Source organism: Crassostrea angulata, chromosome 5 (genome assembly GCF_025612915.1).
Source record: "Crassostrea angulata isolate pt1a10 chromosome 5, ASM2561291v2, whole genome shotgun sequence".
NCBI classification, from domain to species: domain Eukaryota; kingdom Metazoa; phylum Mollusca; class Bivalvia; order Ostreida; family Ostreidae; genus Magallana; species Magallana angulata.
This window is the reverse complement of record NC_069115.1, coordinates 31,054,762-31,082,430: the sequence shown is the minus strand read 5'-3', so window position 1 is coordinate 31,082,430 and position 27,669 is coordinate 31,054,762. Positions and strand designations below refer to the sequence as shown.

Sequence of the window (27,669 nt, the reverse complement as noted above, 5' to 3'; positions counted from 1 at the left end):
GTTGGAATATGTTTTCAGCAGGAGATGAAGTGTATGTATACTTCCCTAGATATGCAGTCAGAAAATCTCCAAAATTTACTCAATTTTGGAAAGGGCCATATCGCGTGAAAGATAAACTGTCAGATGTAAGCTATAGACTAAACTTCGCTCCAAACGGAAAACCGCAAGTTATTCACGTTGACCGAATGAGCTTACTATTATGTAATAGGGTTTGGTGGTCGCCCGCGTGTTTCCCCGGTCACTTCCACAACAATGACCCCTTTGCGCTAACATCCATGCCACCCAAAGCATTTATATAATAATTAGTTGTAGAACTTGTTTATCAATCGTTGTAAAATTAAAAAGGTTCAGTCAGTTTAAGAAAATGCTAATGATAAAATATTGTGTATAGAAAAAGTGACTTTCCTATCTGATTTAGCAAAAGTATGATGTTCAATGGATTGCATATTATTATTTATGTTGGTCGCTCAACCAATGGAGATTTGAAAATATGAATGATCATATATTCCGGGGAATCCATCACATGTTAAAATTTCGCAGTGTCAGTTGACCAACAGAAGAAGGGAAATTGCGTAACATTACGTATACAGTATGTGTATACTGAATTTGGGTGGTTGCCGTCGGGGTGGGTGACCTGCAGCAATAAGTGTGACTTTGGGGTCCGCGTATTCATAACACAATGTTTATAAAATACATCTATGAAATTACCTCTTAATGATACACTTTACACTCGATTAAATACTTTCAACAAACAGACTATAACCAGGGTTAATCTTGATAGTAATTGAGAACATGGCTACAAAAAATTATATACATCTAGTATTTGTTCTTTTTAAAATGGTAAAAATGTGATTGTTTGAATAAATGTAAACTTTGAATCATTATTGGAATCATATGAACATACATGTACGATGTGTGTTTACGTGCATAAGTAAACAAAACTTCCTTACACGATATGTGAAACATTATTTATTCCTCGAGCCATGTTAAAATTAAGAAAGTATTTATTTTCAAGTTTCATAAAATTTTATATATTGATCTTGAAGAGAGAGAGATAGAGAGGTCTCAGCATTCGATAAGATTTCTCACAGAACGTGGTCAGAGCACCACGGGTGCCTGTCACAGACAGGAAATGTTATGTAATAGTTATATACACACCTGTAAACACAGGGACGACTGATTTTTCAATGTACCTGTATGAATAATGCATTATTTTGTGTTTGAATATAGACGGTCTACCTAAAGCGCGTGCGATATTTGTTGTCACCTTTATAATTATAATAACGGGTTATAAAAAAAAAATACTTTACAGCTGCTTTACGGTAACTCTATGGCTCGAACTTCGAGCGCTCGAAGTGAGTCTCCTGTCCAATTTTTTTCCCCAATACTATAACTAGACAAATTTACTCTCTTAATCTCTCGAATCCCCTGAACCCTCGAATAGTCTAGTCCGATTTATAAAGTAAAAAAAACCCTTTTAACGGCATGAAATTATTATTTTGTCCAGCATGTTTTTAATTCAAGTGTGCTGATTCCAAACAAATATGCTGGCCTTCATAAAAATGGCGTTAAGAAGCTCAAAATGGCGATTAAAAATGGCGGACAATTTTTTTTTTTCTTCAAGTCTTTTCATTATTGACAAACAATAATGAAATGATCCAGCTTAGTATTTTATCATATCTAAAGTGTGCTTAGTTTGAAAATATTTGCTGGCCTTCCCCAAAAAGCGTTAATTAGGTCAACATGGCGATCGATTCAAAATGGCATATACCCAGATTTGAAAACGCATAAAAACAATAATAATTAAGTCCAGCTAAGTTTTTTTTGCATATTGATTAAGGCGCGCTTAGTCTGAAAAATATGCTTGTTATGACAAAAATGGTGCTAATTAGGTCAAAATGGCGGTCAAAATGGTCGACAGACAAATTCTATAATTCTCATAAGACTAAACAATTAAGGTAACAAACATATTTATCATAATTAGGTTGTGCCAAGTTTGATGTAATGTGTTGGTCTTCGTGAAAATGACGTTAATTTAGTCAAAATGGCAATTCAAATTGGTGTATACTAGTAGCCAAATTTCATCTATCTCTAAATAGACTACTAAAGGCATCTTAAATGGGGAAAATGTTTTAATATCATAATTTCAATACTAATGATGTAACCGACAACAAATATGCTTGTATGAATAGAAAAAACTCCATCAGCTCTTTATTTGGATTTTTTTCTGTTTCCCCTTAGGCTACACTTTATAATTATGTTATGTATACAATCTTTTTTTGAATAAGATTGTGATTTGAAAGGACGAGTGCACTTATGGGCCCCGGTAAAAAGTGAAAACAAATAAAGAATCAAATTAAGCATATTTTCCCCCTAACATTATCTATTGATATCTATTCCATAAGAATTAACAAGTTTTAGCGCAGATTATATTGTATATAAAAATCACGAAGCTTTAAAATAGAGTAGGGGTCAGCAGACATTCGTGATTTTGTATAGTAAATCGAGGACGGGCCTTCATTTTAAAGCCTTTGTTTACTGTCAGCCTAATCGAGTACAAACTTGTGGAAAAAAAAATACGCATTTTACATTTAGAAAACTCATGTGAAAGTAAGAAGTTTGTACTACATTAGGCTGGTACCTAAAAAATGAAAAACGTATGAAAATGTCAAGGTTTTTCCTATAGCAAGCGAAAGATATTACATGCGTAACCCATGTTTGAACCCACGCATGGAATAAATTATTTCAAACAATCACGTGGGTTCTACCCAGGTAAACGTTCGTCAAATGTGCTCACTGTAAAACATTGACACGTTTTAAATCGCTTTCCATCATCTTTGTATGGTCAGGAATGTTTGTTTGGTCACTATGGTAATATGTAACTTTAAAGCTTTATTCGATTTTTTTTCAGACGTAAAATTATGCATAAAGTATAATTCTGCAAGCGCGCCAATCGAACCACCAACAGATGCCTCCTCCCTCTGATTTAAATAGACACAATTCAAGTAGGTTCTGTTCGATTTTTCCGGATTTAGATTATTTATAGGCATTTAAAAATCCTCAATTTTTTAAACTGTATGCTAAGTTTGGTAAATTTAAGCGCGCATATAAATCAGAAGTATCCATCAGTGCTAAACTATTACGAGAAAAAAACAATTTGTTGATATTTTCTACATAAAAACGGCACTGAAAAAGGGCCCATTCTCTATAGCTTAAGTGCACTTGTTCTTTGCAAATGTGTTTACCCGGGGAGTATGCACGTTCACATTCACACATAAAGGTTCTGCAACCTGTGGGGCAGTTGCAAGCTATCAAATCTATATAAGAAAGCTTTAGGTATAAGATCTTAAGGTCATTAGTTCCAGCAACAAACATCCATCTCTCAATTTTTTTTATCCCATCTCGGCTGAACATGGTAATATGGGCATGATTATATATGCCTGTCTCCCTATCATTACCTTGGTGTGTGTTTGTTTCAGAAGCAACGTAAGGCAAATCCTAAGTTGGGACATATTCCTGGGCTTTAATTTTAGTAGCAAATTGAACCGTGTCAGTGGGCAATGTGTGTGGTTATCCATAAAACTTAAGAACTTATCGAACTCTTTGATTTTCTGGTCAGTTAATTCCCCTTTTTATACTTGTTTCTGTTCACTTATTATGTCGATTTTCTCGATATGCTGTAGAAATAAGAAGTTGTGTCACACCATATCAGTGAATGAAATGAACCAAGAGCTTATTCAAAGTTCTCTAAAAGGGGAACATTTTCTCTTCAACAACATTGACCGGGATATTTATCGGCTTTAAAGAGTTTCATACATCCATCAGCAAACTTAGTTGTGAGGATATGTTGGTAATTAACACTGGCATGGTCTAGCATAAAAAAGCCTCAACCTTTGCTCTTAATATGGACACGCAAAGCTATACTTTCCTCAGCACATTTGGCCAAACACATGTTAAACATTTTTTAACAAAGACATAGACGGCTTGATTCCTTATACAATATATAAATTGTCCCTAGTAATGTTAAAAAGTGTAAAATTCTTTGGGTTGCCCAAAACATAATGCGCATACTTTTTACTATACATAAAGCTGGACGATATGTTGATCTCGACTCATTTTGAACCACGAGCTCTTCCGGTGGATATGATGATATATGAGTTAAATTTATGTGTACTCATATTAGCACTAACAGTTTTAGAAAAAAGAGCAGTTATTTTTTTTTATAGAAAATGGACGGTGAAATAGATTCAATCAATATTTTTTATGATAGAATAAACGTGTGTTATGATTTTTAGCCGGGCTCTGCTGAAAGCAGAGTCCTGGCTATAGGCAGGCAAATCGCCAATGTTATTATAAATAGCACAAATAAACAAAAAATCAAACAGCGTCAAGGTAAAGCTTCCGCTATACCAAATAGTTATACAAAGAGCCACGTTTTGTCAAAAGTGTTGGCATTTTGTTTCTTTTTTTTAAATTTCGAATGAATTGTCTATCTTTTTTAGTTTTCTTATAAATAACTTGCTTTTAAAACGTTACTATGCATTTTGGACACATACAATGCGCATGAATTTCCATGAACTACTTTGCTGCGCGATGAAGAAACGGGGATTGAATATATAATGCTTGTTGCAAGGCAGCAACTGTTAAACTTTTTAACTTCTTCTAGACAGACATATTTTTTGTTTATAGCCGCTTACAAAATTTGGTCGCTCTCTGATGCTTTGCCGACATTAAAAGCATGAGAGAGAGAGAGAGAGAGAGAGAGAGAGAGAGAGAGAGAGACAGAGATTTTCAGTCTTTACTACACAATATGCATAAAGACACACCAAAAGAGCCCGGCTTTCAGTACTTCAGTACTTTGATTTTCTTAGCGGAGGGTATCAGTTGTGAGCTTGCTAACAGTGCCTCTAGTTAAAATCGCATACCATAGCATAGCATAGCATAAAATTGTAAAAGATATGCATGAAATGACTGTATACTCGGAGTTGTCGTGGTGTGTATACATATATAATTTAGAATTATAACATCTTTTTGATATTTGTGTTTTTATCAGTTATCGTGGTGTACCCATGCATCTTCAATTTTTTATACTTTTAATTTTATTTACGAGTAGTATTAAATATATATATTACATATGATAAATGAGTTACATAATGTAAGCCCTTTAAAGTGATTTAATCTTAATTTATTAAGAATTAACAATAACCGAACAATATGTACATTTTTATAAAGTTATACAAGTACAAATATTTCAACTACAAACATTTCAACTACAAATATTCCAAATACAAATATTACAAATACAAATATTTCAATCAATGTGAATGTCGTCCAAAATAACACGAAAAACAAATCCAGAATTGAAATTCCCTGTTTATTTTGCCATAGAAATAAAAACACGTGCAATTTTTGTGTACAGACTAAGGACTTACGCCTACGCATTAACAGGCGTAGATTTAAACCACCTTTTTGTGTTTTGAGATTTAGTCACTGATTTAGTCCGGACTAAGCTTACGCCTGCACGTAGGCCTTTATCAGAAACGCGTCCCTGGTGTGCTGGTTTACCTCATACAATACGAACATGAAAGATATCAGCATTGCAATATTTTCTCTCCCTTCTCTCTTTCTCTATCTCCCTATCTTTTTCTTTCTTTCTTTCTTTCTCTCTTGACTGACAGTTCTTCTAAAACCCAGCAGAATAATATCTTCTGAGTCCTTGGTTCACCAATTCTCGTGTTTCTGTTCAAAAAGAAGACAACGGTTACTTAAAATTGATTTTTCTCTCAAGCAAATTTAAGGTAGTTCATGTATGACTGTCGTAAATTAAACAATATTAGCTGTTCTTAATAACATTGGGAAAATGTATTTACCCTATAAATTTTAAAAAATTAATTATCAATTGAATGATAAATTTAAAGCTATACACGTTATATTTTTCGTCAATTTTGAATAGCGGTTAAAACGGATTTGTGGGAGTTGATTTTAAACAACTCTCCTACGCAGTTACTCAGGCAAACCGAAAGTGAAACAGTGTTTGGACCTAAGCACAAATCAACACCGCTGTCAACATTTAGTTCTAATCAATAAATTCGATGTAATGAGTTCTTAAGCATTGTTCTTCAAGGAAACTCATTTATAGATACCTTGTAAATAGTCAGATTTTAAATGGTACGAACAATTTAGATATATTTTGAAGTCGTACATTTTATTTATTCCTACGCCAGAGTTCAATATAATCTCGTTCAACCAGACGCTCGGTTGTCTCCGTAAATCTCCGACAAGCATAGAGTCTCTCTTGCTCGTCGGAGATAAATGGATACAGCTGAGAGTCTGGTTGAACGAGAGAAGAGTTTAATTTTGCTTGGATCCATACAATTTCTCATAACTATTTCGATTACTAATACGTAGTTTGATGGAATAATTCTTTGAATATTACACAACATGATTGATATTGGGTTTTCACGAAATTCCTGTAGGATTAATATTATAAAAATGTGCGTAATTCAAATACTTATAGGAATTTACTTGCCATGCAAAATAACATATCGTTGATTTTAAAAATAAATAACCATCGATAAAATCAACTCCCGTCAGTACTTCAGTACTTTGATTATTAACTATCTTTCTGATGTAAATTACAATGCTAAACTAGACATGTATTTGTATTCATTAAAAAAAGAAGGGCTTTTCGACAGCCTTTTAGGCCATCTTTTTTAAAAAATTTAAATTTTTCATGATTTTGTATCAAAGTAAGAACGCTTTGATATAAACAAATGACAATGCATGGACTTGTAAGAACGTTTTATGAATATAAAAAGATAAATATAGAACTATTTATCTAATTATAATGTTTGTTTTCATATTAAAAAAAAATCTTTAAAGATTCATATTTAATTTTTTTTTATTTATCAAGCACAAAACTTGGTGTGACTATGCTCGACTATAACTTTTAACATTATCATCCTTTATGCAAAGTGAGACAACCCTTCCTCTGTCACTTTTAAACGTTGTTAAAGTTAAAAAAGTTATAAAGTTTAAACCACCACAGGGAGTCCTAAAGGAACCCCCGTTTTAAATTGAACTTTTTATTCTAATTATGAACTATAAACCAAAAAAAAAAGATTTTGAACATCGGATGAAAAATGAAAATGTTACTGCTAAAAGGTTGATTTTAACTTTAGCCCCTTGATATTAATGAATAATCACCGAATTCCTAATTTCAAAATTTACTAAATTCTTTGTTACTATAACAATTTGTTCTGCAGTATTTTGATATTTTTCTCAATCTACGCAACTTAACAGCGCAAAACAGTTTGTGTTTTTTATAGCGCGTGTACGCTGTAGCTTTAAATGTATGCAATTGTTAGTATTCGCTTTACGGATCATTTTAGATTTAAAACCTCATAAACTCCTTTGAAATTTATTTTTCTAAACTTGTGTACGGTTAGTTATGGGTTTTCATTTTTTTGCTTTTTATAAAATGGGCAAAGTACTAGATAGTGCAACTTTAAAAGAGGACATTTGCAAGAAAGCACATGTCTTCAGAAGATTTATTTTACAATTGACTGCCCCCTTCGGCTTTAAATCTATCTATCTATCTATCTATATATTTAGAGATGATTATATATATATATATATATATATAAAATTATTTTTTATTATTACTTTTCATGTTTGTCATTGTCACTGACTGACTACAGAAATGTATTAGGCTGATTAATCTCATAGATTGCGAGGCAAGGTCCAAATATTTTAAGAACATATGGCATGCGGTTTCTGTATTAAAAAATATGAATTTCTGTATTAAAAAATACGAAATGTCGAAATAATTATGTAGGCGAAGCGTCAGCCAATGACGGCCACGTTGCCATATCACCAAACTAACATAGAGCTATATGAGGCAATCACATTCTATGTTTAAGGTGGCTCTATACATCACTTTTTGATGACGCAGTACGCAAAAAAATAAATCTGGAAGCATGCAATTCCGATACTGGCCGATTTAAACCGAGACGAATTGTGTGGGGACCGCTCTTTTGAAAAATTTGTTAAATGAATAGATTGAATTTCATAATTGGAAAATTCATTACTTTCAAGTAATGTGGTATGTGACACCTTGACGTTGTGTCGTTTTATTCATCGAAATAACAATAAAATCAAGAATAAATTTTAAAATAGTTTCTTTCCCATCATCGGTATGTTACACCGTAGCGCAGTGGGTTAGTGGATTTCCTACACACCTGTAGGTCATGAGTTCGATTCTCGTTGAGAACCATAATTTTTTTAATTTCCCATAATTTTCTAAAACGTATTTTTTGGTTGAATATTGTGAAAGAAAATTCTAAACCAGTGAAAGTGTTTCAATTATAATATACTTTAATGCACATTAATATCGAAAGATGTTCCTTACCACCTTAAGGGGATTGGAGGCTTGCTTTGAATTTATCTCAGGTTGGGATACATAAATCCTATTAGCCCAGCCAATTTTCCCCTTTATTTAGTTGACTTAGTTTTGCATTAAAGCAAATTTATTCACTTTTACAGGCCTATAATAAAATACGTATGTATTTATCATTCCAACATTATATTTAGGAAATTTTCTTCAACTCAGAAATGAAAAGTCTCCAAGGTGTTTGGGCCTTGGAACTTAGGAACGATAACCCTTACCTGAGGGACTATCATACCAAATTAAATTTAGAATATTTTTTGTGTTTATTTGCAATGATTTTCATTCAATTGTTTATGTCACAGTTATCAAATACATTTTCTTATAACATCAAGCAACTTTTTCAGATGATTTGTCAACAGAGTAAGAAAATATGAAAAATTATGTTTTGGGGAAATACTAAAAAATTCTTTAAATGTTAAGAAGTGTTATATTTTTTATGTGTCTGAAGGAAATATCCATCATATGACGAAAAAATTCTCTCAATTTGTTAATAGCTAGCTTTTTAAAAAATATTTTACAAAAACACGAAAAACATTTAAAAATTCTTTAAAAATACCTAGAGTATCCCTATCATCACTTTAATATTTGATAAGTATATGTTTTGTTGTCTTCTATTGAAAATTGGAATGAACTGTGGGTGTATTGAGCCACCCTAAACCAATGAAAGTGTGACATTTCTGTCCAAGGGAAAACAAATATATATATATACACGACGTACATTTCAATATGCTATTTCGATGCAACTGTATTCCTTATACATTTATGTTTGAAAAAACAATTTAAGCAATGCCACAATTGTCATTTTGTATCATCTTAAACACGCAAATAACAAATACACATACAATTATCTTATTTATATACCTACAATCAGCTATTTAAAAAAGTCAAGTTAAATGATAGCTTAACAATATGGGTTGTATCCCGATTCCCTAAAAATGATATTTTAAAATACATTTAGAATATATTTTGATTACATTAATCTCATTAAATGTAATGCTTATTCTAGAAAAATATTGTCAGATACCAATGCTTTACTTACTGCAAGTTGAACTTTCATTAACAGAGAATCTTCGTATGAGATATGAAATTCTCTGAAGGTCACCTAAAAAAATAAACAAAAATGTTTACGGTTTTCTTCATAAACGGGTAAACACAATTACACTGTATAGATTTTAAAATTATAACTTGAATAATAAGATTTAATACTTAGTTATTTTTGCAGATAAATTAGGTTTAGTCTTATGTAAATAAATAAATGATCAGCAAAAACCAATTATTTCATTTTATTATTCATTATAATTGGCCAAATAAGTAACCATTAAATAAGAGGCAGCAAAACAAAACAATAAAACAACATATTTTACCGGTGTTTTAGTCAACATCGTTAATAAATTTAACTTTTTCCGAAAAAAACTTGGCTAGATGTTTCTAAAATAAATTCATATTACGAAATTTCTGTAATAATTTTTTGTCCATACTTTGTTAACAAGTTAATGACTACCCCATTTAAGGTATGCAATGTATAATTAAGGGATAATGATTTTTTTTTCATCATTTCAAATAAGTTAAGGTTGAGATCTAGTAAATAATTCCAGAGTGTCTTTTTGATGCTAACACCATTATGACGTCATAATTAATGCGATGAAATTTTTCCTCGTACCTTTCGGCTTTAAAGGATTTATGCAGAAAATGAAAACAGTTTCTTGACATTCTAAATCAAATCATGAAAAAGTAATCCCGATACCTATATTCAATTTGACATCAATTTAAAGAGGAGGTAAAGAGCTTGCTTGATGCCGTTTTTGGAGAGACTGTAGGCAATCTAGATATATTTCATTGGTAAAAAATGGACACAACTCTGAGATTTGTTACTTATATCCTTCACATTTTACCAAAATTCACGTGACTGACAACATGCAAGATGTCGGTCATCACGCTTCTGAATATTTATTGAAGAGTTATATTCCCTTATTGAAAAAAAACATAATACTATAATTTTGTCATAATATCTGCGGTAAAATTGTTCTCATTTTATTTTATACTGTAATAAAGAGAAAGTTTATGCATATATTCGTTATGAGATTTGCATGAACTTCTAGTTACTTATTACAATATCTTTATAAAACATGCATCGCCATGAATTTAATGTTAAATTCAACATACTATTAATTGGACAATAATAAAAAAAAATGAAAAATCCTTTGGTTGAGTTTTTTTTATTTGATAGAAACTTTAAAACAATATCATGGTTAAAAATATCGCATTGATTACCTTATGGTATAAACACAAAAAATGTTATATATGACGAGAACAATCACAGCATTTAAATGTTAAATATCGATACTACAGAAACAAGATGTTTACTTTTATGGGTAGAATAATCATACTTTTCACTTTAGTTGTTAGTTGCAAGAAGCATATATTTCTTTGAAGGTCTAAGGTGATTAAGTGCGTCCAAGCCTTGTAAGCCAATTGCATTGATTTTCTTTCCAAAGTGAAATGTCACGATTCACCTTATTGGTAATCTCTAAAACTGTGCAAACATACTTATTCACTGTTTAAGATTGGCTTTTCTCACTTGGTACACGACAAGGGGAAGAGTCCAATGTACTGTTTATTTTTAAGGGCATAAGATAGGCGTGTTTTTGTTGGCTGAAATCTGATGACCTATATATTTCTTATTTTTATAAAATTCCAATGTCTTAGATGCTGGGCAACAGTAGTAAATATGTACTTGTATATATCATTTGATTGATATATTCAATTTTCTATAACTTCATTCTCAAAATGTAGAACTATCTCTCTCTCTCTCTCTCTAGTTATTTTAGTGTTTTAAAAAGTCTTACTAGAATCCATCAGTATTTTGAGTTCATCTTCCTTTTCAACCATTTCTTCGTCATCTTCCTTGTCAACCATTTTTTCGTCATCTTCCTTGTCAACCATTTTTTCGTCATCTTCCTTGTCAACCATTTCTTCGTCATCTGCATTATCTGTCAAAAAGCAAATTATAAATTAAAGTAAATCAAATTACTTAAAACATAAAATCGCCTCAAAAAGAAAATTTGCAAGCACAAGTAGACAAAGAGAATTAAAACGGATAATTAATAAAAAATTTTTTAAAAATTATTCATCTCTTATCCTTTGCAATGTTTGGCAGTATATTATGATAGAGGACTATGTGCGGTATAGTCAAATATCTGCCCCCGATTTCAACCGATTTTTAAATATTATCGTTTAAAAATCAACTCTTCATAAAACACTGACAGAGGATGCCTATCACTTAAATCTTGATTTTAGTCATCATTGTTCATTCGCTGTGTATCTATGACGTCACCTTAATGATCTAATTCCCGCAAATTTGCAAACAAATGAAAATATTCTCATTTTTCCTTTTTTATATATGTTTTACTTCAGATAGTTATACACATTATACTAAACAATGGTACTTGAGCAAGCCTGCGCTCGATGTTTCCCAGTCGAAAATCATGGGAAAACACCCATATTTTGCAACAAAACATCAATTTATCATAATCATTTTTACATTTTGACGTCACTGTGGAGATAACCTTTTACACCCTTATTTTTAATATTATTTAAACTGTCTTTCACCTTATTTTAAAAACTTTTTCAAAACTTTGATTTTGGGGGCAAAAAATGCATAATACCGCACATAGTCCTATTAATTACATGTTCATTTTCAATTAAGCAATTAAGGTGTTTTGCTCTGTGGAACTCTTGTTATCAAGTGTACACATTGTGAATGTTTTAAATGTTAAACAACAGTAACAAACAATCGTGTACTTTTATAACATGATGTAGATAATAGCATTTACGGCATTACTATTTAGGGGCGTAGCTAAGGCTTGCTTATTGTGGAAGCAAATTAAGGCAGAGGGTTTGGGGGCCACCTTGAGTCCCCAATGGGTACAGAGCGAAGCCCTGGTGGGGGCCCAAGAAGAAAACCCCTGGAAGTTGGCGAGTTTTCAGTAGTTCAGATACTTAATTTTGAGTGTCCAGAAAAAGGAGTTTCATTAAAATCACCCCAGTTTTTAATGTGTAAACTTCTTACTTAATCATTATCATACAACAAACGATAAAAAAGAAAAATTATTGACTGATTTATCATGAGATTTATTTATATCTAATAAGTCTTCTGCTTTCTCTCCTTATTGGTCTATCACATTTTTGTCTACAAAAATACCCTTATAATACAAAGATAATTACATATTTAAGATTCCATCATTTCGATCTCGATAATCTATTCATAAACATTGCAATAATAATAGAAAATATCAGAAGAGCAATTTATTATTTTTTTTATTTATTGAACTGAAAGAAAGGCAATTAGTCGTCTTTAGTATTCCTAAAAAAAGTTTTCATTAATCAGCATTATTAATAATATTATTAGGAATACAAATTAGACTAAGCTGCTCTTATCTCGGAATTTCCTGAGAAATAGCAGAGACGACTAATTGCCTTTCTTTCAGTTCAATAAAAAAAATAAATAATATATTGCTCTTCTGATATTTTCTATTATTAAGGTCTTCCGTTTCCAACGGAAGACCTTATTGTTTTCGTACTGTTTATTATTATTTTTTTTCCAAATTTTGTGCACGCGATTTCTCGAAAACTACTCAACCGATCTGAACAATTTTTTCACAGATGATGAGAAATTATCTGAATTTTATATGTTTTTGAATTTTTTGTCGTCGTCAATTCCGGTCCGGATTTACGGTCGATTTTGTAATTTTTTACGACCAATTTTGTGCAGAGTTGATCTCAGAAACTATAAGAGATATGACTTTAAAATTTTCAGGATAGGTAGAGCATGGTTTGAAGTTGTGCACTATTTAGTTGTTTTGCACCAGTGGCGCTATTCCTTGGAGCTCGCTTAGGCACAACAATGGGGTACAGATTTCGAATCAAAATTTCCATATGTTTTGATCTGTATCTTTTTATCAGTTGATATTTTGACAAGACATATAGAACAAAAGTAGTAGAGAATCAAAAGTTCTATCCAATAAAATCAAGAAAAAGGGGCTGGCCCCTTTAATTAGGGACCAAGAGACTCGTAAATTCTATTACGAATAACTTGAAAACGATAAATATTTTGTTATGCATTATAAAAATCAAAGTTGTTGATCTCTACATTATCGGTTTGAAAGAGTCATCGTCAGGCCCATGTCTGACGTAATTAGGGTTTTTATTCTTTATCTTCAATTTTTTTTTTTTGGGGGGGGGGGGTAATTTTGAAATTGTATCGATATCTCATGGTATCATTTTATCTAAAAAAAAAACAAAAATCGGACGGAAGACCTACTCGTTACTCGTAACGAGGTCGTATCTAGTTATTATTATTTTTTTTTCCAAATTTTGTGCACGCGATTTCTCAAAAACTATTTGGCCGATTTCACCAATTTGTTCACAGATGATGAGTCATGATCGGAACTTTATATGTTTTTGAAATTTTTGCTGTCGTCACTTCCGGTACCGATTTATCGGCCATTTTGTAGTTTTTTACGACCTATTTTGTGCTGAGTTGATCTCAGAAACTATCAGAGATATGACTATGAAATTTTCAGGATAGGTAGTCTATAGTCTGAAGTTGTGCACTATTATTTTGTGTAATGCCAGTGGCGCCATTTCTTGGAGCTCGCCTAGGCACGAAAATTGGGTACGAATTTTTATCCAAAATTTTCATACGTTTTGATCTGTATCTTTTTATCAGTTGATATTTTGATAAGACATATATAACAAAAATGGTAGAGAATCAAAAGTTCTATTCAACAAAATCAAGAAAAAGGGACTGGACCCTTAAATTAGGGGCCATTACACTCGTAAACTATATTACAGATAACTTAAAAACGATACAGATTTACTAATGCATTAAAGAAGCAATGTTGTTGATCGTAACAATATCTATCAGAAAAAAATCATTGCCACGCCCTTTATGACGTCAGTAGGGATTTTTAGGGGCAAAAGTACTAAAAATTTGACGCAATATATCTAGATAAGGAAAAATATTTCGTCAAGCATTGTAGAGAACAAAATGTTTGCATTGATGATTTTAATCAATTCCATTAATCAAAACACCAATGTCTGTCCCCATTAGGGATCTAGAGGGCTGGCCCCTAAAATATTCAATCATTTTTATTTCAAAAATGATCTAGAATTCTAGATAAGTGTAAGAACAACAAATGTTAGTATTCGTAAGACCTTTCGAATGAACTCAAGAAAAAGGGGCTGGCCCCTTTATTTAGGGGCCAAGACTCTCGTAAACTCTATTACAAATAACTTAAAAACAATAAAGATATTGTAATGCATTATAGAAGCAAAGTTGTAGATATTACCAATATCTGTTAGAAAAAATCATTGCCACGCCCATTTATTACGTAATCAGCGATTGTTAGGGGCCAAAGTACTTAAATTTGACGCAATATATCTAGAGAAGGATGCATATTTTGTTAAGCATTGTAGAAGAGAAAATGTCTGTATTGCTGATTCTAATCAATTCCACTAATCAAAACACCAATGTCTGTCCCCATTAAGGATCTTGAGGGCCAGCCCCTAAAATATTCAATCATTTGTATCTGAAAAATGAACAACAATTCTAGATAAGTTTAACAACAAAAAATGTTAGTATTCGTGAGACCTTTCAAATGAACTCAAGAAAAAAGGGCTGGCCCCTTAAATTAAGGGCCAAAATACCCGTAAACTCTATTACAGATAACTTAAAAACGACCAAGATTTTGTAATGCATTATAGCAACAAAGTTTTTGATCGTAACATTATCAGTTTGTAAAACTCATTTCAACACCCATTGATGACGTAATAGGGGATTTTAGGGTACTAAAATCTAAAATCTTCTATGTGCTGTATGTGAAAAACCAAAACTCTTTGTTAAGCATTTTAAAGGATATAGACAATCGTATACATTATTTGAAATGGAGTGGCTGAAAGGACTTCTGTTTACATTAAATTAGTAATATACGTGTTAAAAATTAAGTGTTTAAATATTCCAGGGCAAGCTGTCAAAGAATCATTGTTATTTTAATCGTATCGTTTAAAAATTGAACAGAAGACCTACTCGTTACTCGTAGCGAGATCGTATCTAGCTATTTTCAATGTTTATGAATATAATATATATATATATATATATATATATATATATATATATATATATATATATATATATATATATATATATATATATATATATATATGAATAATAATATATATATATATATATATATATATATATATATATATATATATATATATATATATATATGAATATAATATATATATATATATATATATATATATATATATATATATATATATATATATATATATAAAGCACTAACAATAGCTAACGACACGAACAATAGAAATTGTCAAATTTTCGGGACAACCAGTCCCTTTTTCAGGACCAAAAAATAAATTACATGAGTACAAAACAAAGAAAACAAAATCTAAAGCGACTACTAAACTACTTAAGAAACTATAAAAAAGAACAGCTACATTATAAACATTTGTTCACATTCTTAAAGAAGGTGTTGCTACTGTCGCCGATCGCTCTTTAGATTTAGATCATGTAATTTATTTTTTGGTCCTGAAAAAGGGACTGGTTGTCCCGAAAATTTGACAATTTCTATTGTTCGTGTCGTTAGCCATTTTTAGTGCTTTTTATATTCAGTTTACTGGCTTAGTATCTATATATTAGATCCGACACTTTAAAGATGCCTAGTGTTGTTGATTCTATTCAGTGCTTTTTATATATATATATATATATATATATATATATATATATATATATATATATATATATTTTTTTTTTTTTTTTTTTTTTTTTTTTTTTTTTTTTTTTTTTTTGGTGAAAATGATGTAGAAGCACTTGCGTACGCATAGTTACGAACCTGTTGTTTGTGTGTTTGTTTTTTGTCGTATTAGTTAATTTTATTGCTTTTGAACACTGGTGAGATACCCTATGTTGAGTCCCAAGAAATCTTAGCCTCATTGATAGTAGCCTTGACCGATGGAAATCTGATAATGAATCGAATGGTTTTATTTTGATCTCTTACACCGATCTAGGAACACGTTTTTACGTATTGGAGATTTTGTTTGAATATTATTTGTTTTTTATGAAAGACATTTTACTGGCCTATTTATTTGTGTACGTAATTGTGGTCTTCTCGTTGTTTGTAACATTGGAAAGTACTTTGCTTTAAATTTATCGTGAAATAATCTGAGATAAGTATGGTGGCAGAGCCAACACGTTTAGCAGTGGTAGAAGGACATTCTTACGTGCGACTTTTTGGAGTGTATGCCGTTGAAAATAACATCCCCAACTTAATTTTGGACATAATACAGTTCGTGGGCATTCGAGAAATGGGGGCTGCGCTTAAAGCATCTTTATCATGATGCAACTATTGTGCAACTCCAACAAGCCCCTGATATATACTCTAGGTCACCTAAGTCACTCCGTCGAGCTATTGCAATTGGTCTTCGTCCGTCGTCGTGCGGTGTGTGTCGTGCGTTGTATATTGTACGTTATCAATTTTACATTTTCAACATCTTCTTAAAAACTACAAGACTAATTGTAACCATTTTTGCATCTCTATGGTAAGAGGAATCAAAATAATTAAATTCATGGGTCTTCCACCCCGGGGCGCCGCAGGCGGGGTAAAATATGCAAAAAAGCCAAATTATCAAAAATCTTCTTTACTCCAACACATGTGGGGACATTACTGAATGCATGGTTATAATGTCCATAAAGCCCTCTACCAAAATCGTGAAATTCATGGCCGATGGATTCAGGCTCTAGGGCGGGGCCAAAATAGCCATATAATGAAAATGTATTAAATTGTAGAAATTCTTGCTCTTTGCTCCCACACATGTGGGGAAAACTGAATGCGTGGTTATGATTTCCACGAACTCATCTCTGCCTAAATTGTGATATTCATGGCCCCTGGGTATGGGGGTCGGGCTGGGGGGGAGGGGGGGGGGGGGCAATATGGCCATATTGTGTTAAAGTTTAAAAATCTTCTCTACTCTCACACATATCTAAAAAAACTAACTTCATAATTATGTAAACCAGGAAATCCTCTACTTAAATTATAAATTTCATGTCTCCTGGAATAGGGATTTTGACTCTAGGGCGGGGCCAAAATGGATATATAGTGTTAGTGCATATTATGTTTAAAAATTATTTTCTCTACTCCCACAGACCTTTAAAGAAAACTTAATTCATAATTTTGAAGACCAAGAAGCCCTTTACCAAAATTAAAAATTTCAAGTCCCCCGTGGAAGACGTTTCTGACTCAAGGGCGGGGTCAAAATAGCTATATAGTATTGATGGATTTAATGTTGAAAAAAATTGTCTTAATTTCTGATACTGAATAAAAACAAACTGAAAAAAATAAAGCCATCTATCAAAATTTCATTAAATTCCATGTCTCTCAAGATAATATAAGATAATTTGATTTCCAAATTCTTGGCCCGTTAAGGCATACAAAGGTATATGTAAAAAACAAACGAACAAAAATAATAATAATAACTAGAGCAGAGCTCGTGGCAAAGCCACGAGTAGGTCTTCCGTTGTTGCTGCGGGTTGAAAATATATGTGATATGGTGTCAAACGACTATAATGACTAAACTTTCAGTTCTGCTTTTGTTATAAAAACATGTTGTGATTGAAAGCCTGTATATAAAACATGTTTTGAAAAGAAAGGAAGAAAATGCTGTATGAAAACTATTTGTCGAACACAGTTTGTGTAATCATTTCAAAAATTCTTTAAAAAATGAGACATCATGTTAAATGGCGAGTTAAATTTTCAAAGGGTAGCAAGCATTGTTATAAACAGTATATACTCATGACTCATGTCAGGAATTTTATTTTTCTTTTAAAACCGAACACGCCTAAAAAACACGTAACCTTTTCTCTAAGATAACGCCTTTATTCAAATCTTTCTAAATTTTTGAAGACTTTATGCAAGTTTAGAATTGTTACGTGCGGACAAACTTTAGTAATGAGTCAAAATTGATGGCATCTCTGAACTTTTCTATAGGGAAATGTGTGTCGTCTGATATCATTTAATGATACGAGTAGACTTGGACATTCAAAATAATATATAATCAGCTAAAAAAAAAAAAGATCAGCGGGAGAATTTATGCAAAAGCGAGCATCTAAATTTTACACCAGATGGTTCTGTTTCATAAAGACAACGCTATGTAACGTAATGTAATTAAATAACCTTATTTACAGAATGAATAGCACCTCTCTCGACGATGTAATAATATGCAAAATCCTTATTTTTATGTCAGTGGGTTGATTTATAAAATTGAAAAGAAAACTTCAATTGCGCTTGCGTAAATTGGAATTCTGGGAAGGAATTAGACAGTCCGTGTTAGAGAAATTCGAAGAAGTTATGAAACTGGTCAGTTTCTAGATCAAACTGCGCATTGATGTATTAAAAAACTATTATGTGTATCGTCTTGTAGCCACGGTCCGGAATCCGTATGTGCAATCATACATTGTATGTATATCGATATACCTTTACCTCCTCACCTACATCCATACAAATGAGGGTGCAACCTTCATATACACATACATAGTATTATAGTTCTGGAAACTATTTATCTTGTATTGTAATATATTGGGTATTCATTGTTCACCTAAAATTATTATTCCACTGGCTGTAGCTAGCCTTGTAAGTAAATTAAGTTGCATTACAACCTCATAATACACAACTTCAATTAATTCTTTTTATCAATTTTCATACAATTAGCAATAAATAAAATCCTCAATAACGCACTTAAGTGTAACTTTGAGAAGCGCATATATTTTTTGGAGGCAGATATGTCGCTATATTATAGTCTGCAAGTCAAGTGAACAATTATGGTCTTTCAAAGAAATAAGAAATCTGTCGACACTTGCAGTACTTTGATGATTTCTATGGCGATCGACTGCATTGCATAATGTAGTCGTATTCCTAAAGAACAAAATTTCCTTTGACTTCCAACTTTCAATTATAATATATTATGAATTATTCTGTTCATAACTATAGAAGTTTAGTGTGTTTAACGGGTTAATTTATTAGCCACACTCTCAGGTAACGATTCCACATCTTTAATGTAAAGATGATTGACTTCGAATAATAGTTTTATTGTAAATAAAAGGACCTTCCAACTGTTACTCAATTACATATGTTCTGAGTTGTGTGTGCTAAAGCGACACAAGATTTTCGGTCGCACGTGGCGATTGAATTAACACAGACTGACCGAATAAACAATCGGGTAGGAAAGTGAAACACGTTGAATAGAAAATGTTACACATAAGAAGAAGTCACCAAAAATGATTTTCGACAGATCTGGATATCTTTTCGCCAATTTAAAAAAAATCCAGCGCGAGCACTTGTCAGCGGGGCGGGAGGAGGGGGTGGGGACGCAGCAATGAATTCGCTTCCACACTCAAACGAACAACCATGTATTAGGAAAACTACAGAGTGATTGATATGGGACCGATAGAATCTAATCTTCAGTTGTTTAAAACTCATGTTAATATTCTTTCAAATAATCATCAAATGCCTCAATTCAGGACAATTCAGGACATTCTTTTATCGTGCTAGCACCTACCGCAAACATGTAACATGGAACTTTGATTATAATTTGAGTTGATTTCTAAACTACCTTGTACGCTATAGTATAATTAAATCAATGCTCAATCAGCTGTACAAGCAAAATAAATTTATCTTTTCATCTTAATCCTATATAATAGTTGAAAACATAATAAGTATAGTTCTGTCCGTGCAAAATATGAAACATGAACGCGTAATAAGGTACATGTAGAAGAACACGAGCCGACTGCGGATCACTTGTCCACTCGCGCTATATCTCCTCGGCCATGTGCGAGGGATGATCATCATTTAATATGGGGGGGGGGGGGCTAATTTTTTTTAGATATACAAACCAGCCATTAATTTATGTCTGACAATGTTTCCGATTTGGAGTAATATCGTTCATTAATTTTCATTTTCACTCAAATGTTTAATTAAATAAATACAAGATGGACAAACTTTTATAACATAACATTAAAACAGTTCTTGTATTTACGGCTATATAAACTCAAACACATTCTTCTTCATCTAAGTGTGCGTCGCGGTGTGCGAATCTTGTGTATTAGATAACCGCTTACTGCTAGGTAGTGCAGCCGTGGCTCATCTCCTCGGCCGTGGACGAAGGATAGATTACGTAAAGGTTCAACGCACAGACACGCACAGCTCAGAACCCAGGACGATTTGAAAAGTTTGCAGTATAATGACCATATTCTATCAAATAAAAGTTCTTTATTTTAAACTTAAAACCCACAATTGATCTATGTCTAATATTGCTTTAGATTGAGAATGACATTGCTTTTATTAATTTATTTATTAATTAACTGAACAATTTCTTAATTGACACCGAATCGTTTAGTCGATAAACTTTTATATGTAATCAAAACTAAAACAATTCTTCAGTTGGCGGCTAAATAAACTCGTATATGAGAGACGCAACTCTCGTGAATTAGATATCCGCTGACCGCTAGGTAGCCCAGCCGCGACCATGGTGACCGATTTTCTCGGCCGCGGGCGAGGGAGAGTTTCGTTAACTTGGCCAAATTGCCGCGAGTACTGGTCAACACGTATTACTTTTTCCCTCATATAATGCAATATCCGAACACAAAAACAGTTTTATGACAGTTTAAAGAAGCGTCTAGAAGAAAAAGAAGAAGAAAAATAATAATGAAGAATTTCCAACAGAATCAGTACAAGGTCTTCCGTTGGAAACGGAAGACCCTAATAACAATAACAAGAGCAAAGCTCGTTGCAAAGCAACGAGTGGGTCTTCCGTTAATGTCGAGAGTAAAGCTAGATGAGTCTGTTTAAATGTTTAAAGCAGTGTTCTTAAATCAATAAGAAGGATAAGTCACACAAAAAGTTAAAAAAAAATTCAAATAATTCTTGGTACGACTTAACAAATTCCGAATAATTCTGAGTACGAATTCACAAAAACCTTAACAATTTCAAAACGACTTAACAAAAAGAAAATCCGAATGTGTCAAAGTAAGACTTAATAAAAATCGAATTATTTTTGGAACGAGTTAATTTCACTATTAACTTTACACCATTTTTTTAACCCTAGAACGTGGACTCAAAATGTCCGGTAAAATCAATTTTTAAACCGCAATATCTCTGAAATGCATCGTCCGATTTTAAACGGTTTTCAGTGATAGGTTCAGCTTAATAAGCTGTACAAAATACAAATACGTTTTTTAATTGCTCCAAAAATTTGATTTATCGAACATTTTGATTCACTACCGGTTCGGACCGGAAGTATGGGATTTTCATTTCCGGTCTTATTACAAAGGTAAAATAAAAAAATGTAAAACCCATAAAAATTTCAAGCATATTTGAGAGATGCCCTGGACAAAATGACTTTTTTAAAATTTTAAAAATGACGTTACGTCAAAGCAGAAGTGACGTTGTCTTTAAAACTTTGAGGAACGGTAACGTGCTAACATATCTGAAAGTTTCATTGAAATCGGTGATAAATCTTATGAGTTATTGAGCAAAAAAGGAGTCCGAAAAAAAAGAAGAAAAAGTATAATAATAATAAAAAGAAACCGAAGAAAAACAAAAGGGTCTTCCGTTGGAAACGAAAGACCCTAATAAATTCAACTATACCTACACACTAATAGAGAGAGAGAGAGGTTTTCTAAATGATAGTCTCTCAATGTAGGGATTTGAATCTAGGGTTGGGCCAAAACACTCATATAGTATATAAGGTAGGGGTTCTTAATGCAGGTTGTGGCCAAAATGGTCATTTAGTGTTAATGTATATGTTTAAAAACGTCTACTGGCACAGAATAATATCTGACTGCATCATAAGAAAAAAAAAATAAGCTTTTATCTTTAATAATATTGAATGTCACCTACAGTACCGATCAGACCCAACCTAACAGAAAGGAAACCCCAACTAAACCCTGGGTTTACTAGAGTGGACCCAGAGTGGACACAGAGAGTAAACCCCGATCAGAAGAATACCCTGAAAGCAGACACTACATGTGTATTCGGAATATACAAGGGGCAGGAATTACAGGCAGTAGGATGATAAGATAAAATACAGGTCTGCTTCACACTTCAGTGCGTATATTTGAATCCAAAAGCAATTCTCGAGTAAACTCAAAGTAAACCCCGAGTGGACCCAAATTTTTAAAAAGTAAACCCAGAAAGTAAACCCGGGGTTTAGTTGGGGTTTACTCTGGTGTTAGGTTGGGTCTGATCGGTACTGTACATATTAAGCAAGGATTTTGGCTGGGAGGGGAGGTTATATATGTGTCTTATTTTTTTATTCTTCTCAGGAATTTAAATTAGAAAAGAAGAAGAATGAAGCTGTGTATCAAAGTTGAGTTATTGTGGAAGAATTTGGAATGAGTTCGGGGGGGGGGGGGGGGGGGTTAACAGTTAAAGGAGTAATCTTCACTTGCTTCTTCATAATGGAGTTAAATTCCTTTGCTTGTTAATATTTAGTAAGTAATCATTTGATATGTTGAATATAATGTAATTAAGAAGTTGTATGATCAAAAGAGTTTTGCAAGTATTTTTATCATTTGATACAAAACAGGTTTTGAACGTTTTATATAAACAAATAGACTTGTTAATAGTACAGTAATAATTAGCTTACCGAATTCACTGATTATCAGTACATGTAAAATGATTTTGGTATAAATAGGGCTGAGTTTTTGGGGGAAATTATGTATTGCAATATTTTTTTTTATCAAAATATGATTTTTATTAAAAATGTTAATAGATTGTAATTGATAGATTAATATACATAATTCATTTGCACGATAAAAGAATAAAACATTTTTGTTGTTCATTTATAAACTGTTTAAATAAAAAAAAAACCTTGAAAAATTAGATGATTTATCATCTAGCAAAACTAGACACAAGTAGTCAGTAGTCACAAGTAAGTATATTTGGTACAATGCATTGAGGCAGTCCACTGATCTGATGGAATTAGAAAATAAAATATGTGCAACAATTAATGAATTTACAGTTACTATATGAAATATAAAACGACCATGACTATTTCTATGACAAAAATACCGCCTGTCCACCGGCCCCGTCGCCAGTCGATGTGCCTGGCGTTGCTTTGCATTTGGATGTCGAGAACCACGATTCAGAAGATGTCTAATGATATGATGAAAGAAGAATTTTGGAAATTAAACATTTAGCCGATCAACAGTATTTTTGTAAATGCCGGTGACATTAATTTTGCAATGTGTAATAATCTGTATATCAATATTTAAATGGATTGTTTAAAATTCTTAAAATTATATAACATGTTAACTATTGAAATAAAATTTGAAACATTCAACTGTTAAATTTATTAGGATCCAACAAGGCCATGGAACCAGACATGGCCTCAGCCATGTTGAGAAATCTTCGGACCCATGGATATGAGGTAAACGCACTTCATGGAGACAGTGACTCGACAACAATGGCTAGATTAAAACCAGAATTTAAGGATTTAAAGAAGAGAAATGACAAGAATCACTTTAAGAAAAACCTCTCAGAGGAAATTTACAAACTTTATCAGACTCATAAAGAACTGAAGACAGTAGGACCGAGTTATTCCATATTTGACTCGTTGCTATATGTACCCAATTTCCAGCAAGTTTGCTACAGCAGAGGAACTTGCCAATAAGTTGGAAGTTATTGTGCCCCATCTGTATGGAGACCATAGTCACTGCCATTCAGCAAAATGGTGTACATATCACAAATCACCATCAACTTACAGGTCAGATTATTTATATTTTATGAACAAAAATTTAAGAAATTTATGCTTCATATATGAAATATTACTAAGACGTATATTTATTTAAATGCAGAAATCTAAATATTAAGACACTTAATTAAGAAAAAAAAATTAAGTTAAAGGTTGATAACTGTTTCTGTAAAGATATCTTAAAATTATTCTAAAGAAACACATACAGACAGTGGTATGTCATACCAATGAATATTTAATCAAAGATGTATATCTTTCTTATTTAAGGTACAAGCACCTACCTCAAGGCAAACCACTTCACAACGAAGCTTAAAGAGATGAGACAACTAACAGGTTGCAGAAAAGGGTATCACAGTTGATATGCATGCCTAACTTAAGCAAATGAAAACTTGTTGCGAGTAAAGCACCTAAGAATATGTCTGTCACAATCTAGGAAAATCTTAATGTCATTTCAGAAGCATAGTCATAGTGATTTTACTCTGTTTTAAGAATTTCAAACTGTATTGAAATAAACATACTGTATGTCAAAATTTATCATATTTACATTTGCAAATATGCTTCCTTATATGAACCTTTAAAATAGCGTAAATGTTCAATTCTGTGTGAACGTTTCCGTGACATCACAATGATAACCGCACATGCATGCGAACGCTTATCGCTTGAGGGTTGCAATATTGTAAACGTAAACACACTGTTGCATTACTGGCGTGCGACCAGTTCTCGCCGAGTACCATTTCTTGCCAGTACAATGTGACGTATTTTTCGTATATAATTTTATGTGTTGATAAAATGACGTCACAATGTACTGGCCAGAAATTTGCCATTCTCAAATGTATATATAAGTTATAAACAGCAATGTTAAAAAGTTATCAGGATATGAAATTGATACCTGATCAAATCTTCTGAGAAGCCCTTTGGGGCTTCACAGTATTTGATCACGTGACCAACCAAGTTCATATCGCAGTAAACTTTTTATATTGCAGTTTATTTCTTAATTTATATTTTTTGTACATGTCTTATGGAAACATATGCTCTTTGGCCAATCGAGTATCAGTGCAGTTTTACAAAAGAATTTTGGATTAACATATGTCAGTAAGGTATCTATATCATTAATTTTCTTTAAGGTAGTTGTTTGAAATGCGTACATACATGTGCTGATAAGCAGTCCTAGGCATTTTGCTTTGTAGCTAAATTTGTGCTTGTTCATATCCTCATGGCTGCTTGATTCTATTATGTATAGACATCTCTTTCTTTCTCTCAGTCAGTAAGTAATTTCATTTGTATAACCATAGAATTACACCTCATATTGTATATGTACAATTTACAGATCAATGAAGATGCAATGCTATCAGCAGGAGAAGTGACAAAGATAAAGGGAATTGTAATTTACAAAAGAAAGCTGTGGCTTAAAAGAAAGAACTCAAGAATATCTCAAAAATGCAGACGCTTGCTGTAAAGGTATATACATGTACATGAAAATCTGAACACCTGGATATAAATTATAATTAAAACATACCGGTAGGTAATCAAAGATTACAGAGCTGAAGATGAGGCATCATTTTGATGAGATAACCATTGTCATATCAAATCAATAACGTAGTAAATGATATAAATTATAAAATAGTGTGCTGTATGGTATGAAACAATATCATATGATATTGTATCATGTCAAGTGTTTTACTGTACTTCTGTATGCTATGTGCAATACCGGTATCATAAAATACCAAATGTATCATATAACATATTATACAATATAATATTGTATTTTATCATATGATAAACAATATAGTTTTGTGTTACGCTGTATATTATAGCCTTTTGATAAGGTCAATACATGGTTTATAAACCTGATGAGGGAATATGGACCATGGAGAAAGTTCAAGGTTGATACTCTCTCATCAGGTCAGTTGCGATTGGGCATTGATATCCTAATGTGATATTTACCGTGTCGCACGTGCCAAAAGTAGAATTCTGTCTTGAAAATCTATTTTTAGTATATAGAGGTTTATAAGAATTCTTTTTTAAGTATAGTTATGTTCTAACAGAATGTATTTACTACTTTTCGGGAAAAGAATTTTCAACAGGAGACTGCAAAGACTGTAAAGGAGGGACAGACATATCAGACCAATGCAAGTGCTACAACGTCTCCTGACATTGAATCCATTCCATCCATTGCAACTCTCTCCAAGAAGATAACATTCATTGCATTCGACATTAAAGCAACAGGGTTGTGACAGTCCTCTGATATTACACAGCTCTCTGCAAATGATGGCAAGGATTCCTTTAATGTTTAAATTGATCCGCGTCAGCCAATAAGCCAAAAAGCAACTGATATCACAGGGTTGTCCTACTGTTTCCAAAAGAATCAAATGTATCGATATGGAAAAGAAATAAACAGTGTTCACATCCATCAAGCCTTGCTTAGTTTTTTAGATTTCCTTACATCAAATAATTGCCCTGTCCTCATAAAACACAATATTAGATCGTATGATGTTCCAATTTTGTCCAGATTACTGGAAGAGTTTTGACTTTTGGCTGCATTTCTACAGTTAATAAGTAAGTGCATACACACTTTAAAACTAGCGAGAAAAGTATTCTCCAAAAGTGAAATTCCAAACAACAAACAGTCCACTGTGGTTAAAGCATTTCTCGGAAAGGACTATGATATGATGCACATAATGCCTTACAAGACGTGAAGAGTTTATACCAGTTGTTTGAAGAAAAATTACACAGTTTGTTTTTATTTCACAAAATTGGAAACCAACTATGCATCATTAGTTTTGGAAAAGCAAATGTCAAAGGCTGTAACAAGACGGCTTGTAAACTCTGGACTTGGGTTAAACCATTTACATCTTTAATTCAAGAGAGATCGAACTACTGATGTAAAAGCATTCTTCAGGAGCGTGGTTTTAAAGGGAAAACCGTACGTTGTTTCTAAACTTTCTTTTTGACACACATTCAGAGGAATATGATTCTTTAATTGTTATAAGGTTATAGAATATGTGTATCATCTATACACACTCAGTCTTTAATTCTAATATAGAAAACAAAATGTTTTCAATGTTTGATGAATCATGAAGTACTTGTTTTGAAAATTGTTGATGATCTTTTGTTGACATTAATTATTTTGATGATTCCATTTTATATTACAACATGTTTATAAATTATTAGATTATTTTAAATTACACGTTAAAGTATTATTTTAAAAGATTAATCAATTTTAATCTATTTTGACATTTCCGTCATTTTTTAGGTGACAAACAGTGTAGTTATCTGAATATATGGAAAGAAATTATCTCGAAGTTTTTAAGTGCAAAAAGGTCAATAATGCAATTTTTGGGGTGGATGAGAATTATTTGTTTTACTAACAGCAAATATTGTATTTTAAA

At 32.2% G+C, this 27,669-nt stretch overlaps 1 protein-coding gene across 1 annotated transcript in view; it reads right to left on the bottom strand.

Annotated features, from left to right (window-relative positions):
- Nucleotides 1-5,175: 5,175 nt before the first annotated feature.
- LOC128184774 (uncharacterized) overlaps nucleotides 5,176-27,669 on the bottom strand; it is a 28,357-nt gene continuing 5,863 nt past the window's right edge. Inside the window, exons 7-9 of the mRNA XM_052854362.1 lie at nucleotides 11,296-11,439; nucleotides 9,489-9,551; nucleotides 5,176-5,739 (exon numbers count right to left, since the gene is read on the bottom strand). Coding sequence (XP_052710322.1) covers nucleotides 5,684-5,739; nucleotides 9,489-9,551; nucleotides 11,296-11,439 — 263 coding nt within the window. The 3' untranslated portion in view covers nucleotides 5,176-5,683. The remainder of the gene's footprint in view (nucleotides 5,740-9,488; nucleotides 9,552-11,295; nucleotides 11,440-27,669) is intronic.